Source organism: Marmota marmota, unplaced genomic scaffold (genome assembly GCF_001458135.2).
Source record: "Marmota marmota marmota unplaced genomic scaffold, marMar, whole genome shotgun sequence".
Taxonomy (NCBI): domain Eukaryota; kingdom Metazoa; phylum Chordata; class Mammalia; order Rodentia; family Sciuridae; genus Marmota; species Marmota marmota.
Genome location: NW_025999961.1, coordinates 6,956,120 through 6,970,360, shown reverse-complemented (window position 1 = coordinate 6,970,360; position 14,241 = coordinate 6,956,120). Strand labels below are relative to the sequence as shown.

The 14,241-nt window shown below is 35.3% G+C and overlaps 1 protein-coding gene across 4 annotated transcripts in view; it reads left to right on the top strand.

Annotated features, from left to right (window-relative positions):
• Positions 1 to 13,572, top strand: part of CUNH5orf22 (chromosome unknown C5orf22 homolog) — a 19,439-nt gene extending 5,867 nt beyond the window's left edge. For all 4 annotated transcript variants that reach the window (XM_015496392.2, XM_048802952.1, XM_048802954.1 and 1 more), the window contains exons 5-9: positions 1,540 to 1,602; positions 1,884 to 2,005; positions 4,564 to 4,630; positions 6,749 to 6,888; positions 10,208 to 13,572. In XM_015496392.2, coding sequence (XP_015351878.1) covers positions 1,540 to 1,602; positions 1,884 to 2,005; positions 4,564 to 4,630; positions 6,749 to 6,888; positions 10,208 to 10,340 — 525 coding nt within the window. In that variant the 3' untranslated portion in view covers positions 10,341 to 13,572. The remainder of the gene's footprint in view (positions 1 to 1,539; positions 1,603 to 1,883; positions 2,006 to 4,563; positions 4,631 to 6,748; positions 6,889 to 10,207) is intronic.
• The last annotated feature ends 669 nt before the right edge of the window (positions 13,573 to 14,241 follow it).

Here is a 14,241-nt window from a genome sequence, read left to right as displayed (position 1 = left end):
GGGGGTGGGTAGTACTAGGGATTGAACCAGAGGCACTCCTTTTCATCATTTTGAGACAGAGTCTCACTGAGTTGCCCAGGCTGGCCCCAAACTTGTGATCCTCCTGGCTTAGCCTCTTAAGTCACTGGGATTATAGGCATGCACCACCATGCCCAGCTCTGAATATGCTGTTTTTATACCATAAATCTTGAAAATTCTGTAACATTTCTCTTAAGATTAGGGATAGTAAGCTTCTGCAAATAGCAAGATAGTGTTATTTTAGGTTTTTGAGGCCACATTCTCTGTCATATGTTCTGTTTTATTTTATGTGTTTGTTTTTGTAACCTCTTGAAATTATGTACAGATTGAGGCTAGGGTTCTGGCTCAGTGGTACAGCACTTGCCTCGAATGCATGAGGCACTAAATTCACTCCTCAGGATCACATAAATAAATAAAATAAAGATATTGTATCCATTTACAACTAAAACAAAAATTATATACAGATTGAGCATTCCTGCTCTGAAAATCCAAAATCTAAAGTGCTGAACACCATGATGAAGAACACCAGTAAAATCTATAAATATTCTGAAATCTAAAATACTTCTGGTTTCAAGCATTTTGGATACTCAACTTCTATTATAATACTTTATAATTTAATAACTTATTTTTTAGTATCGTGGAAAGAGCAGAGAGTTTTTGTTACATCTATGCTTACTGGCTGTGTGATCTTGGGAAAGATACTTAACCTTTCTGACTTGTGTTTTTTCAAGTATAAAGTAGAAATAATAATTATACCAGCAGGCTGGTGATGTGGCTCAGTGGTAGAGTGGTTGGAGCTGAGTTCAATCCCCAACACTACAAGTAAATAAATGAATAGTAATCAGTCCCAACTCTTGGGATTTTTGGATCAGTAAAGCACTAAGGATAGTGCCACAACACTGTGCTTAATAATTTAAGCTCTTGGTTATAACTTCTTCCTGGCAGTAGAGTAGTCCTAAATAGGATTATTGGAGTCAGATATAGCCGTCTACATGACAGAACTGTCTAGTTGTACTAAACAAGGGGAAGACTTTCTCCTACAAAGTCTAGGTGTAATAGGCGTCTTTCTTGTCGAGGATAGAGCCACCTAACTGAGGTTCATTGTCTGCCAGTCTGCTCTGCTATTGCCTTAATACTCAGAGTTTTCTTCTGTTGCTTGAGAAATGCTGCACAGTGGACATAGAGAGTTTGTTGTGATTGTTATAGATATGTATATCATCGATATTAAAAGCTAAAATCAATTTAGATCCTAGAATATAACCACTGATATAATGGGATGTTATTAAAAATGTTCTAATGACCCAGTAGCCACCTGTTCTCCCATGCTTTCTTTACTTCATTGTCATGCCCAGCTGGGTAGAGTTTCTCTGAAGAAATTATATTTACAACTGCAATCTTAAATGCATATTTTCCCTTTGAATAATTATCTAAGATCTTCTCCTTGTATCACAGGCAAGACTGTTGTTTGCTTAAAGTATACCATTGAAAAAATTAACAAGATATTTTGGTTTTGTTTTTCAGGAAGAATACAAAATCTTACAAGAATTGTACCAGTTTAAAAAGCCTAGTAGCAACTTAACTGAGGTATCTACTATTTGTTTTTTCTGAATTTTATATTTATCACATATATCATAATTATATCTTGAACTTATTAGAATGATCCCAAAGGACTAAAGGATCCCAAATTCATGTGTGTGCACGTGTGTGTGTGTGTGTGTGTGTGTGTGTGTTATGTTATATAACCCATGGTTAGTACTTGGAAATCATGTATTGACCAGTTGAACTTAAGGTTTTCATTATAATAAGATTCTACTTGTTTTTTGAAGGAATAACAACATAATCTTAGTTTTTCAATGTATTTATAGGAAGATTTGGTAGATATTGTTGATACTCGAATTCATCAATTAGAAGATTTAGAAGCAACTTTTGCTGATTTGTGTGATGGTGATGATGAAGAAACTGTACAGAAATGGGCTTCAAACCCTGGGTAAGACTCCCAAACATTTTTTTTCCTCAAATTTGTCAATTTTCAGTTCCAAATGTGTCTTTAAATGTATTAAATATATTGCTTTTTAAAAATGAGTATTAGTGCTGAAGATGTAACTCAGTGGTAGAACACTTACTTGCCTAGCATGTGTGAGGCCCAGGGTTTGATCCCCACAGATTTACTAATAATAGTTAGCATTTATTTAATGTTTTGTTTGCTCTGTCTCTATGGAGTTCTCTTGCATTATGTAACTTTGTTTCTTATAGCAATGTAGGATTCATTATTTTTTTAAAGACCTTTTTTTTTTTTAATATCTTTATTTTTATTTATTTATTTTTGGGGGTGCTGAGGATTGAACCCAGTGCCTCACACTTGCAAGGCAAGCATTCTACCACTGAGCTAAACCCCATCCCAAGGGATTCATTATTATTATGTCCATTTAATTCAGAGGAAAGCAAGGCACAGAGTTCAAGTAAGTTGCCCTGAGTTGCATCGTAAGTGGGCATCTTTTTGTTACTGTGCATTAGCAGCTCCTAAATGTAAGTTATTATACTAGATTTTTGGAGAATTAAAGATGGGCAGTCCCTGTTCTAAGTAGAACAAAAAAACTAATCTCTTAACAGAGAAGTAAATTTACTTGACAAGTAAATTTCAGTATGAAAACTTGGCTCCTTTTAAGAATTACCTAACAAGCCAGGTATGGTGGCACATGCCTGTAATCCTAGCAACTTAGGAGACTGAGGCAGGAGGAATTCAAGTTCAAAGCCAGCTTCAGCAACTTAGACCCTAAGCTACATAGTGAAATCTTGTCTCAAAATAAAAAAGGACTGGGGATATGGCTCAGTGGTTAAGTACCCCTAGGTTCAAACACTAGTAGCAAAAAAAAAAAAAAAAAAGACTAACCCAATAAATGTTTGAGATAATGAGTATGCCAGTTACCCTGATTTGATCATTATATACTATATACATGTATGGAAGTACTACATTATATCTTATAAATATGTACAATTATTGTGTTTTAGTTAAAAAAAAAAAAAAAAGAATAGCCCAACTATAACTAAAGGAGTTTATTTTCAATCTGTCCATTAAGAGCAGGATTTAAAGTCTAATTCTTCATCAGGTGATTTATTTGGGCGATTCTTTCATTGTTAATGTTACTTTGAAAATGTGGAGGGGGATGAAATCCTTTAATATTGGACCTGGTATGAAAGTGTATTAACATAGATATTATAGTTGCTTTTCTTTATAATAATTCTTTAAATCATGTAAACTCAGAGAACCAGAAGAGTAAAAACCATAGGCAAATTTTTATCCTCATGTGCATAGGAAGATCAAAATTAGTTTATTTTAAAACAATCTCCCACATGTTGTGAGATTGCTTCTATTTACACTGTAGAGAACATATCAGCTATAAAACAACAACATTACATGAGAAATTAGAACCACAAACCTACCAAATTTGTCATGATGGGTATTGAAAGTAATTCATCAGCTGTCCAGAAGAATGCAGAAACTGGGACAGTGGTTGCCTCTGGAGAAAGAAATCATGGCTAAAAGATGAAGTATATGACCAAGTGATGCCTTCTTTTGCTATGTACAGGTATTACTTATTCAAAATATTCATTGTAACTTTTACTTTAAGATATTCATAAAGATTTAGTCATTGTCATTAAAGAATTGGTATAAAATAATGCCTAATTGTTTCATCACAGCAGTAAAGATTGATCAGGCACTTGAATATCAGTTAATGATTTTTTTTTTCCTTAAATATAGGGAACTGGTTCTACAAGTGATACCCTCTTTTTTTTTTTTTTTTCCTTTTTTTGGTACCAGGAATTGAATACTGGGGCACTCGACCACTGAGCCACATCCCCAGCCCTATTTTGTATTTGTTTTAGAGACAGCTCACTGAGTTGCTTAGCACCTGGCAGTTGCTGAGGATGGCTTTAAACTCACTATCTTTCTGTTCAGCTTCCCCAACTGCTGGGATTATGGGCGTGCGCCACCGCGCCCAGCTTCTTTTTTAAAATTATGATGGAAGAGGGAGATAAATAACTCTCATGACATGAGTCTTCTTAGAAATACTGAAAAGTACTCACTATTTTGTGATTCCATGAAGTCTTAAGCTGAGTTTAAACTTCACCAGCAAGAACAAAAATAGGCCAGAAGCCTTGGAGTCCTGAACCAACTGTAGACCTTCCACTGAAACCCTGTCTGCTGCTGAGCATGCCCAGGTAGTTCTTCAGCATCTGCAGGAAGTTCCAGGGCAGAGTTGAAGACTCAACAATACTACAACATCATGAGTTTAGACTCTTGTTGGAATTGTGAAGGAGGTGGTAGGGCTGGGAGCTGTGCAATAGATAAGGAAAAGTAGATAAGATAATAAAGAACACTTATTTCGTAGTATTTTAAGGTAAGACTTGAACAGTTTTTATCTTTCCAAGCATTGTATGAAGCATATTATTTATAGTAAATATTAAGTGTAATGTATTATTTGCTACTGTAATTTTAGTTGAGGTGGTTTTGGTGTTTCATTGAGTGGGATGGCTTTTTTTCAGAATGGAATCACTAGTTCCACTTGTACAGAGTTTGAAAAAACGGATGGAAGTGCCAGATTATGAAATGGTAAGTATTTTATATTAAAACATAAAGTTGACCTCTTATAAAAACAGTTTCCTGGGTGGAAAAAAATTGGTTTTTGTTAAAGTGATTGATTTTTATTTGTTTTTCTGAAGTCTGAATGAATTATTAAGAAATAAGTGAAAAAATACATATTTTATAGAAGCCAGAATACTGAAAAGTTTTCTAAGAAAAACATTTTCTTCCAAATTTTATGTATGAAGCAAAAGAACTATGTACTTTTATTATTATTATTTTGTTGGTGATCATCTCTCTCTTTCCCAGACAAGAATAAGTTCATAATTTCTAAAGTTGTTCATTCCTTATTAATTCCTACTTATACTCCTATTGGCTCTTCTTTTCCTCTTTGGAAAAAAAAAACTTCTCTAATTTTAAAAACCAAGAAAAGGTAAAAGAGCAGTAGCTGATACATTTTAAATGTGTTAGCTCTTTCTTGTTAGTCAACAGTGATCTGAATGCTGTGACCAAAGATACTTTTAATTATGATTTCTTCTATTTTTATATCAGTTTTTGAAGCATATATTTTCCCATTTTCCTCAGTACTGGAGTTAGGAAAAACTAAGACTTAAGAAGGTCAATTGACTTTTCTCAGATCTATGCCAGAGCTCAGACACGCATGTCTTCTGCCTCTTATCTGGTGCTTCTCTTCAATAAAAGGTGTTGAATGTTTTCTTTGGTTGTAAAATACAATCAGAGCAGTTTTTTGAGCTGACATTTAAGTATTGGCTTAATGCTCAATTTATAAGAAGAATATGTGTGTGTGTTTATCACCAAAGAATATCTTAGTTAACCCTGAGCTAAAACAAGGTTTGCTCTTTTTTGTTAAAAATGATGTAGTTAGAAGATGCTTAGAGTTTGAAAATGCTTTTGAGCTCCTGTTATATCATCTAACATGTCTTCAAGCAAGTGTGCTTTAATCTTTTCATAGCATCTTAATTTTGATTGTTGAGGAATTTTGTGTGATGTTTGAGGGAAAAGAGGTGGCAGAGACTCAGCATAGATACATAATCAAATATGATGTGCTTACAGCTGTAGTGTGAGAACTCTGATCATTTTAGTGGAAAAGAACATGCAGAATCCATCATTAACTGATCACTGCCAATTATATCTTTGGCACATATCCAAAGCCACCAGTAAAGTAGAGTGTTTTTCTAAGTTTTATACTTATGTACTCTAGATAAAGCTATGATATATTTGTATTCCAGTTTTCAAACTTCAAAGTTGAAGTTGAAAAAAGACAGCCTGCAAGCCACTTCTAGCTTTCAAACCTATTTACTTTAATAAAGTAAGACTGGAATACCATTTATTTATCTTTAAAACATATCTAGCCAAGCTCAGTGGTACACACCTGTAATCCTAACTATTTAGGAGGTTGAGATAGGATTGCAAAGTTCAAAACCAGCCTCTGCAACTTAGAGAGACCCTGTCTCAAAATAAAAAATAAAAGAGGTTAGGGATATAGTTCAGTGGTAGAGTGCTTACCTAGCATACACAAGTCTGTGTGTTCAAGCCCCAGTACCCCAAACAGGAGGGTATAGGGGAACATAGCTCAGTAGTAGAGGACTCCTGGATTCAATACCACACACACACCAAAAAAAAAAAAATAGATAGATACTGGTAATGTGTGGTTATACATACAAAGGATATGCAAGAAAACAATATGTTAAAGTGGGAGGAAAACATTCTATTGTATCAAAGCTTTGAATGTAATATAGAGTGCCTGTATTTAAAAAGTAAATGAAATAGCATAAAAAGTGGAGTGTGTATATTATATACACTTTTATATCAGCTTTTAAAATCTAAATAAAACATATAATTTGCCAGAAAATATGTACTATCAAAATCAACTCAAAGAGAAACTGATAATCATAAAATAAAGAAGTAAAGAATTATTCCTAAAAAAAGATATTGGCCCAGACAATTGTACAGGCCAATTCTACCAAAACTTCAGAATGCAAATAACCTCTGTGGATTAGAAAGTTTTAAGGAAAACAATCCTAATCCATAAAAATTAGAAGATATGTTGTTATTAGGGCCATTAATGATCAAAGAATCTTTTAAGATCAACAGTCTTACAGTACAATTTAATTGTCTTATTTTCAGGTTCACCAAGCTGGTCTAACCTGTGATTATTCAGAACTTCCTCACCATATCAGCACAGAGCAAGAAATTGAGTACCTTATTCAGTCTGTATATTGCTTACTGAAAAGTTTACCAAAACCTACTCTTGTGACAATTGCAAGGTAAGTGCAGTAAGCTCAATAACGGCCCACCAAAGACATACATGTCCTAATCTCTGGACCTGTGAATATGCTGCCTTATTGTGGTAAAGGGAATTTGAGTGTGATTAACTAAGAATTTTGAGATGAAGAGTTTATCTGTGTAGACCAGTATTATCACAGGATCCTAAGAAAAGGAAGGCAGAAAGATCAGAATCAGAGAGAGAAAAAGCTTGGAAAGTGCTATGCAGCACCTTTGAAGGTGAAGAATGGGGCCACAAGCTGAGAATGAGGCAGCCTCTGGAAGCTAGAAAAGGCCAGGGAACAGACTCTCCAGAGCCTACAATATGTATTAAAACACTAGACCAGATGCATCTTTAGCATCACTAGCATAGCAGTTACAAAGGCAGACAGATAACCACATGCTAAATACTACCAATAGCACTACCACGATGATGTGATTGTTCTCATTATTGAATAACTTCTTAATAAAGGCCTTACCTTAAAAGTCCAGTATTAATTCACAGAGTAGTTGCACTCCTGGAAAATTCGTTAATATCTAATCCATTTTCAAAAAATACAAGTGTTAAATTCTAGGCTCAAAAATTTAAAAATTGGTTTCTCACTTGGTGAATGCTCCATGATTTTGGAAAAGTACACAGGACATAGGGATAATTATTCATATTGCAGGACTGTTGAAAGCATCCCAACAGTTTAGCCCTCTTCCCCCAGTCTCTTGAATGTCAATAATCTTCCTCTAGTCACTATGTCAATCAAAAATATACCTACAAATTTCCAAAACCCCCTCTTGGGGGTAGCTCCCATAAAGTACCATTGCAGTAGTGTTTAAAAGAATTTAGAAATCACCACCACCACCACAGAGCAGGGATCAAATCTAGAGCTTCATGCTTGCCTGACAAGTACTCTACCACTAAGCCACAATCCCAGCCCAAAAAATTTGAAAGCCATTGAATACCCTTATTAAAGCTTATAAGTAAAGCTTTTACATAAGATACTTTTAAGCAGGTCTTTTTTTTTTTTTTTTAATCTGTATATAGTTTCTAATTGGAATTTACAATAGCTAGGCCACAGCAATAGCTCAAGGGTCCATCAGAATGCACTGTGTAAAAAAGCCCAAGAGTAAGGCCATGGTTTATGAAATGAAGTACTGGACAGTGTTGAGAAATCCTTGTGATCTGTTCACTGAGGAGTGACCACTTTCATTTTGGAGTATATGAAGACAAATTAAAGCAGATACAGCATTCTAGTGCTTTCAAGTTAGCCAACAAGGCCCAGTTAGATTGACCTCCACAAACTGAGGGTCCTACTAAGCCAGAAATTTTGTTTCAGGAACAAAGTAGGAGATAAATTTCTCTTTTAACAAAAGCCTGCTATTGTTTCATGTACAGCTAAGACACTGTGGTCCTATGAATCTGCAGTTTAAACAGTTTTCATTCCGCTAGTTGAGGCTTGCTGGGCTATCTTCATTTTGTTAGTTGTTGAATCCAAGATGACATACCCCAAAACTAGAATTTAAGGCAGAGGCCTCTACTGAAGCCAAAGGTTTCCACTGTGTAAAAGAGCCCAAGAGTAAGCTAAGAGCTGATTTTCTTCTTCACATTCCATTCTTCCTGACTGGGAGAATTCCTTGTATGACTTGTGGAAAATAGAGCATATACCATATTGATTCTTACGGTTTTTTTTTTTTTTTTTTTTTTTTTTTGCAATGGGGGGATTGAACGAAGGGCCTCACACATGCTAGGCAAGCACCTTATCACTGTGCTACATCCCCAGCACTACTACACTTTGAGATATAGAAGTAACAACAGTATATTGATTGTACTGACCTAAACAGTTCCATCCACCAAGTTACTTTTGTTTCCCTTCCAAACCATATTAGCTAAATCTAAGAGCCCCTACCTCCATCAGAATTGGCAAGTTGTTGACTTGGGCACTTGTATCCAATAAAGCCATAAACATTTGAGTCTTTTCCCTTCTCAGACATCACCCTAGAATACTCAGGTTTCCAGCCCTGATAAGGAAACCTTACTCTTTAAAGAAACTGTGGCTGTGGTATAGAACTGAAGGAAATGGTTTTATGCCATTCAACAAGAAAGCTGTATGGTGGCTGCTCACCATTCAACCCAAATCAACCAACAAAAATTCCTCTCCCAGCACTTTAGGTTCATCTAAAACACTGTATCGAGTGATACCATCTACTTCATTATATGGAAAGGATGACTTTTGTATGAATTCTCTGATCATCCTTGAGAGACTCCTCAACCCAGTAGTCTTCTGATTTAAGCAGGTCTTTATCCATATGTGTAACTTAGTATTTAAAAATTTAACACTTTATTTATCATTTATTTATTGTGTCTTAAATGTTTACATCAAGCCTCAAAACTAACACAGTCACCAGAGAATGGAATGAGTTTGTTAGAGGTCTTACAGATTATTTCTTTAATATTATTTTTTAATCTCTAATAACAAATGCAAAGAAGTAGACTGCTAATTCCAGTTTCTTCCAAAAGGATTTCCTATGCCACTTTCTCCATTCATACTCTAAACGGTTTTCCTCACCCCAATCTAGAACAAAGAGTCACTGATCAAATCTTTTCACATCTTAATACTGTAATTGTCAGTAACATTGTAGCTGCTCAGTGCAACTCAAATTGTTTTTAGGGAATTCTAAAAAGACTCCCAAAATACAAATTGCTGCCCACCCCACTTTGCTCCATTCTCCTTCATCCTACATAGGAAATTAATCCTATTGTCATCAAATTCCGGCATTTCATTTTGGACCAAGCCATGGATCCTTTCCATTTATGGGATTAACAAATTGTTTGAAGAAGTAGAACCCTTTCATCAACTAGAAAACCTTTACCCTACTCATTTCTAGCCCTAGCGTAAACATAATAAAAATAAGAAAGACACCCAGTCACTGAGATGATAAATTCCTGTGCCCTACAGCAACATCTCCCTTTCAGGGAAGAGTAGTAGTTAGTAAGCACTTAGGATCACATCACATGGTTTGAAACCTGTCACTAGCACTTACTTACTAACTGTGTGACCTTGCACAGGTTAATCCTTCTTTGTTTTAATTTCCTTTATAGGGAGGTAATTGTACCTGTTTTATAGAATTGCTGAAAAAATTAAGGAACAAAATTCATGTAAAGTGCCTGACAGGGTAAATATTTATTAACTTTCAACTGTTGAAAGAATTGAAAACACCTACATTTCTATTTTACATTGAAATCAACACATGCAGCCTCTTCCTTCTTCACAGTGTGGTTTTTATCTTATATTTGTGTATATTTTTTCTCTTTTTTGTTCTTGGTTCCAGGTCAAGTCTGGATGATTACTGTCCTTCTGAACAAGTTGACACCATTCAAGAAAAGATCCTCAGTGTGCTGCACTCCCTTTATGGGACTCTAGACACTCACCTGGTATATTCAGCAGAATATTCTACGTCTTGAAATATACAAAACGCTAGGTTCTTGTTACATCCTATTATAGTAATAGAGTTTTCATTAACTTATTTGTAAATAAGTCTTCCAGAGAACACTTTTTATGTTACTATCACTTGAAATCTTTCAGATATTTTAAATCTTCAAATATCAATTGAACAAAGGCAGGGTTTTCTGGGTTTTTGTTTTGTTTTGTTTTGTTACATCAAATCCCAACTGTTGCTTATCTTTCTTTTCTTTATTGTCTTTATTTATGAGGATTTTTTTTTCTTCTCCTTCTTCCCAGGTCAGTTGATCTGTATGAGATTCATTCTTACATTTATTTATCCATTCAACCAGCTGACATTTATTAAGCATTTATGTGTGCCAGACATTAACAAGTGCGGGTGTGTGGTAATGAACAGAAAGGCCCTGCCCTTTTGGAAGAGGTAAATGAGAAGCAAATTATGGGTCATGAACAATGTTATGAGAGAAAGAACAACCACAAACATATCTTAGGCATGCTCTTAGTACTCAGAATATTCTGGACATTATAGAAAGTAACATTCGCAAAAGCTACTACCAAGAAAAATAAACCTTTACCAGTCCATGAAAATGTTACAGGAAGTTAGCCTTTCCAAGACTCTTGGGATTGTGGCCAGACAGTAATGCTCTCAGCATTGTGATTTTTTTTTTTCAAAAATAGGTTTGTTGAGATATAATTCACATATCATACAATTCACATTTAAACTGTGCAATTCAATGATTTTTAATATACTTTTGAATATATGCAAAACCAATATCACAGTCAATTTTAGAACATTTTCATTGCCTCAAAAAGAAACCCTGTATTAGATACCATCACTCGATCCACCCATTTTATTCACTCCCTGCCCCCCACCCACCCCAAACAACCACTTTCTACTTGTTCTTTTGTGACCAGCTTCTTTTATTTGGCATGTTTTCAAGGATCATCCATTGTGTACCACAAATCACAACTTCATTTCTCTTTATAAGTGAATAGTAGCATTGTGATTCTGATTTTTGGTTTGGGATTTTTTGCAGGACCGGATATTAAACTCAGGGGCACTCTACCACAAAGCTATATCCCCAGCCCTTGTTATTTTTTTATCTTGAGACAGGGTCTCACTAAGTTGCTGAGGCTGGCCTGGAACTTGCAGTACTCTTGCCTCAGCCTCATGGGTTGCTGGGATTACAGACATTCTTCTCCCAGCCTAGCTTCCATCACTGTTTTATTAAAGAGGTCTGAACCTGGGGGTGGTAGTAGACACCCATAATCCTAGCAACTTGACAGGCTGAGGCACAAGGATCACAAGCTCTCAGCCAGCTTTGGCAACTTAGCAAGACCCTATCAAAATTCAAAAAGAATGAAAAAGGGCTGAAGATATAGCTCAGTTTTAGAGCGCTCCTGGATTCAGTCTGCAGTATTGGGGGTGATAGGGGCAGGGCCTGGTTGAATGAACTTTATTTACCAAACAAAAATTCACTTTTTGGGACTGGAGCTGTAGCTCAGTGGCAGAGTGCTTGCCTAGCATGTGTGAGGCACTGGGTTCAATCTTTAGCACCACATTAAAATAAACAAAATAAAGGTTTGATGTCCATCTACAACTACAAAAAAAAAAAAAAAAAAAAAAAAAACCTTTTGATTTTGGTTTTGCTAACCAGAAAAGCACTTCAGGGATTTTTGCCCATCCTAATAGTCATTGTGGGTATCAGTTATCATTGTTCCATTTTATTTAAATGCCATTTTATTGACAGTCTGAGTTGATAAATTTTTAAATAACCCAGCTTGTTATGAAAAAGTAGAGAAAATTAAATCTTTAATTTTGACCTGCCATAAATACCCAAGGACACAATTGTCTCCCCAAGGACACAATTGTCTCCCCACCAGCCTCCTCATAATACAACCAAACAAAATGAGTTCACCCCTTGATGAGCACAAAGCCAAAAAGCACAACCAGGAGATGAAAGAATCAAGAAAGGCTTGCTACTTGCAACAGCTAAGGAGAACACTAGAGATCTTATCTCAAAATAGTGCCTCTTATGGAATGAAGGGGTGTTACTGGAGAGAGGCTTGTGTGCACCTTCTGGGGGGGATTGTTATCATAGGTGGTAAGCACATTCCTGCACATGGCAGTTAGAGGTCAGTCTCTTCACAGGGTCCATGTTTGAAATGGTGGATGGGAGTGCCTCTGTGGTGGAGAATTTAACATTATGATATTATAATGAGCAAGTTTCACTCTAAGTCACCCTGAATAATAACTTGGTGATTTTGAGCTAGTTTAAAGTGGATTCATGCGTTTTTTTCTCTGGGAAGCTTTATCTGAAACAGCAACAACAACAAACAAAAACACAGCTTGAAGGGATGTGTCTTCACCCCCCCTCCCACAACAAACAGGTGTTTACCCCTATGAGTTCCTGCCTAAAATAAAAATAAGATAACCCTTCTTGAGACACTCTTAATCATGGAAATTCTTATTTTCCCAATTTGCCAAAGCATCCTGCTCTTCAGTATGCCCTTTGTTAAGTAACCATTTTAACTACCATTTAATTTCACTTCTTTTAAAGGATAAAATGGCATGTAAAGACAAAAGAAAACAGCACTCATCCACAACTGTAAGTTTTATGTAGCTAAAATCATAGGGTTACCTAATTTTATGAATATTCAAGAACATATTACTATGGTCATTCAGTAGATGGCACCAGACCCCATTTTTCCACTGATTATGTATTCCAATGAATTTTTCTTATCACCAAGTTGATTTCCAAAGTCTGATGGTTTTGAATGCTTGTGTTGAATTTACTTAGCTTTCCAATTTGGTAAAATATTATATTCCAGAAAGGTTTATGTTCTTGTAAAAATCAGAATTGCAAAATTGTGCTATTTATTTATTTTAAATTATAGGCATAACTTTCATGAATAAATTATTTTATGTGCTAAAAGAAATTAAAAGATGTGTTTTGAAATTTTAAAGATTTTGGGGTTGTTTTTTTCTTTTTTCTTTTCAATGCTAGTGATTGAACCCAGGGCCTCCTACGTTGAAGACAAATACTCTCCCACTCAGCTACATCCCCAGTCCTAAAGTTTAAAAGATTTTAAATCAAACTATAGCACTAATTAATTGCTTCTGATCACAGTATGTTGATATCATTGATCTTATAAGTCTGAAACTCAAGTGTGATTCATCATTGCTTTAATTCAAGCTGAATAAAACATCAAATTCTGTTACAGGAACACTCAGATTGTTTAATTCTCTTGTTCTGTGATTGTGTCTTTGAAGAAAAAAATTTAGTCCCCGCTTGTTGAATAAAACCAGATTAGTAAATTATGTTTCTGCACATTCCAAATAGGAAGATATTTACTCAAGACATTCTTCTTTTGCATTCTAAGTACATATCAGGGAAACATATACAGGTATCATTAAAAAGTCCAGCCTTTGCTAATACTCTTGAGTGATAATTTTATTAATTAATCTGAGTGATAATTTAGAAATGATATCTGTAGATATCTGTCTTTATGTGTTCCAGGTTCCCATGAAGCTTAGTCAATATTTCTCAATCTTTATGTAGTAATCTCTTCTGATCTTTATTTTGTTTAGCAGTAGTAGTCCTGGATCACTGGCAGTTGATCCATTTTACTGCCAATTGTTCACTGTCAGTTTCAGGTGTGTGCATACAAAATTCTTTTCATGCACTATGTATTTTTTTTTTTTTTTTACCTTTTATTTTGTTTATTTGTTTTTATGTGGTGCTGAGGATCGAACTCAGGGCCTTGCACATGCCAGGCAAGCACTTCACTGCTGAGCCACAACCCCAGCCCTGCACTATGTATTTTAAGAGAAAGTGCTTTTGTGAAATTCAAGTAGGTTTTGTTGGACTTCTTTCAGAAATACATTTTTCTTATATATTT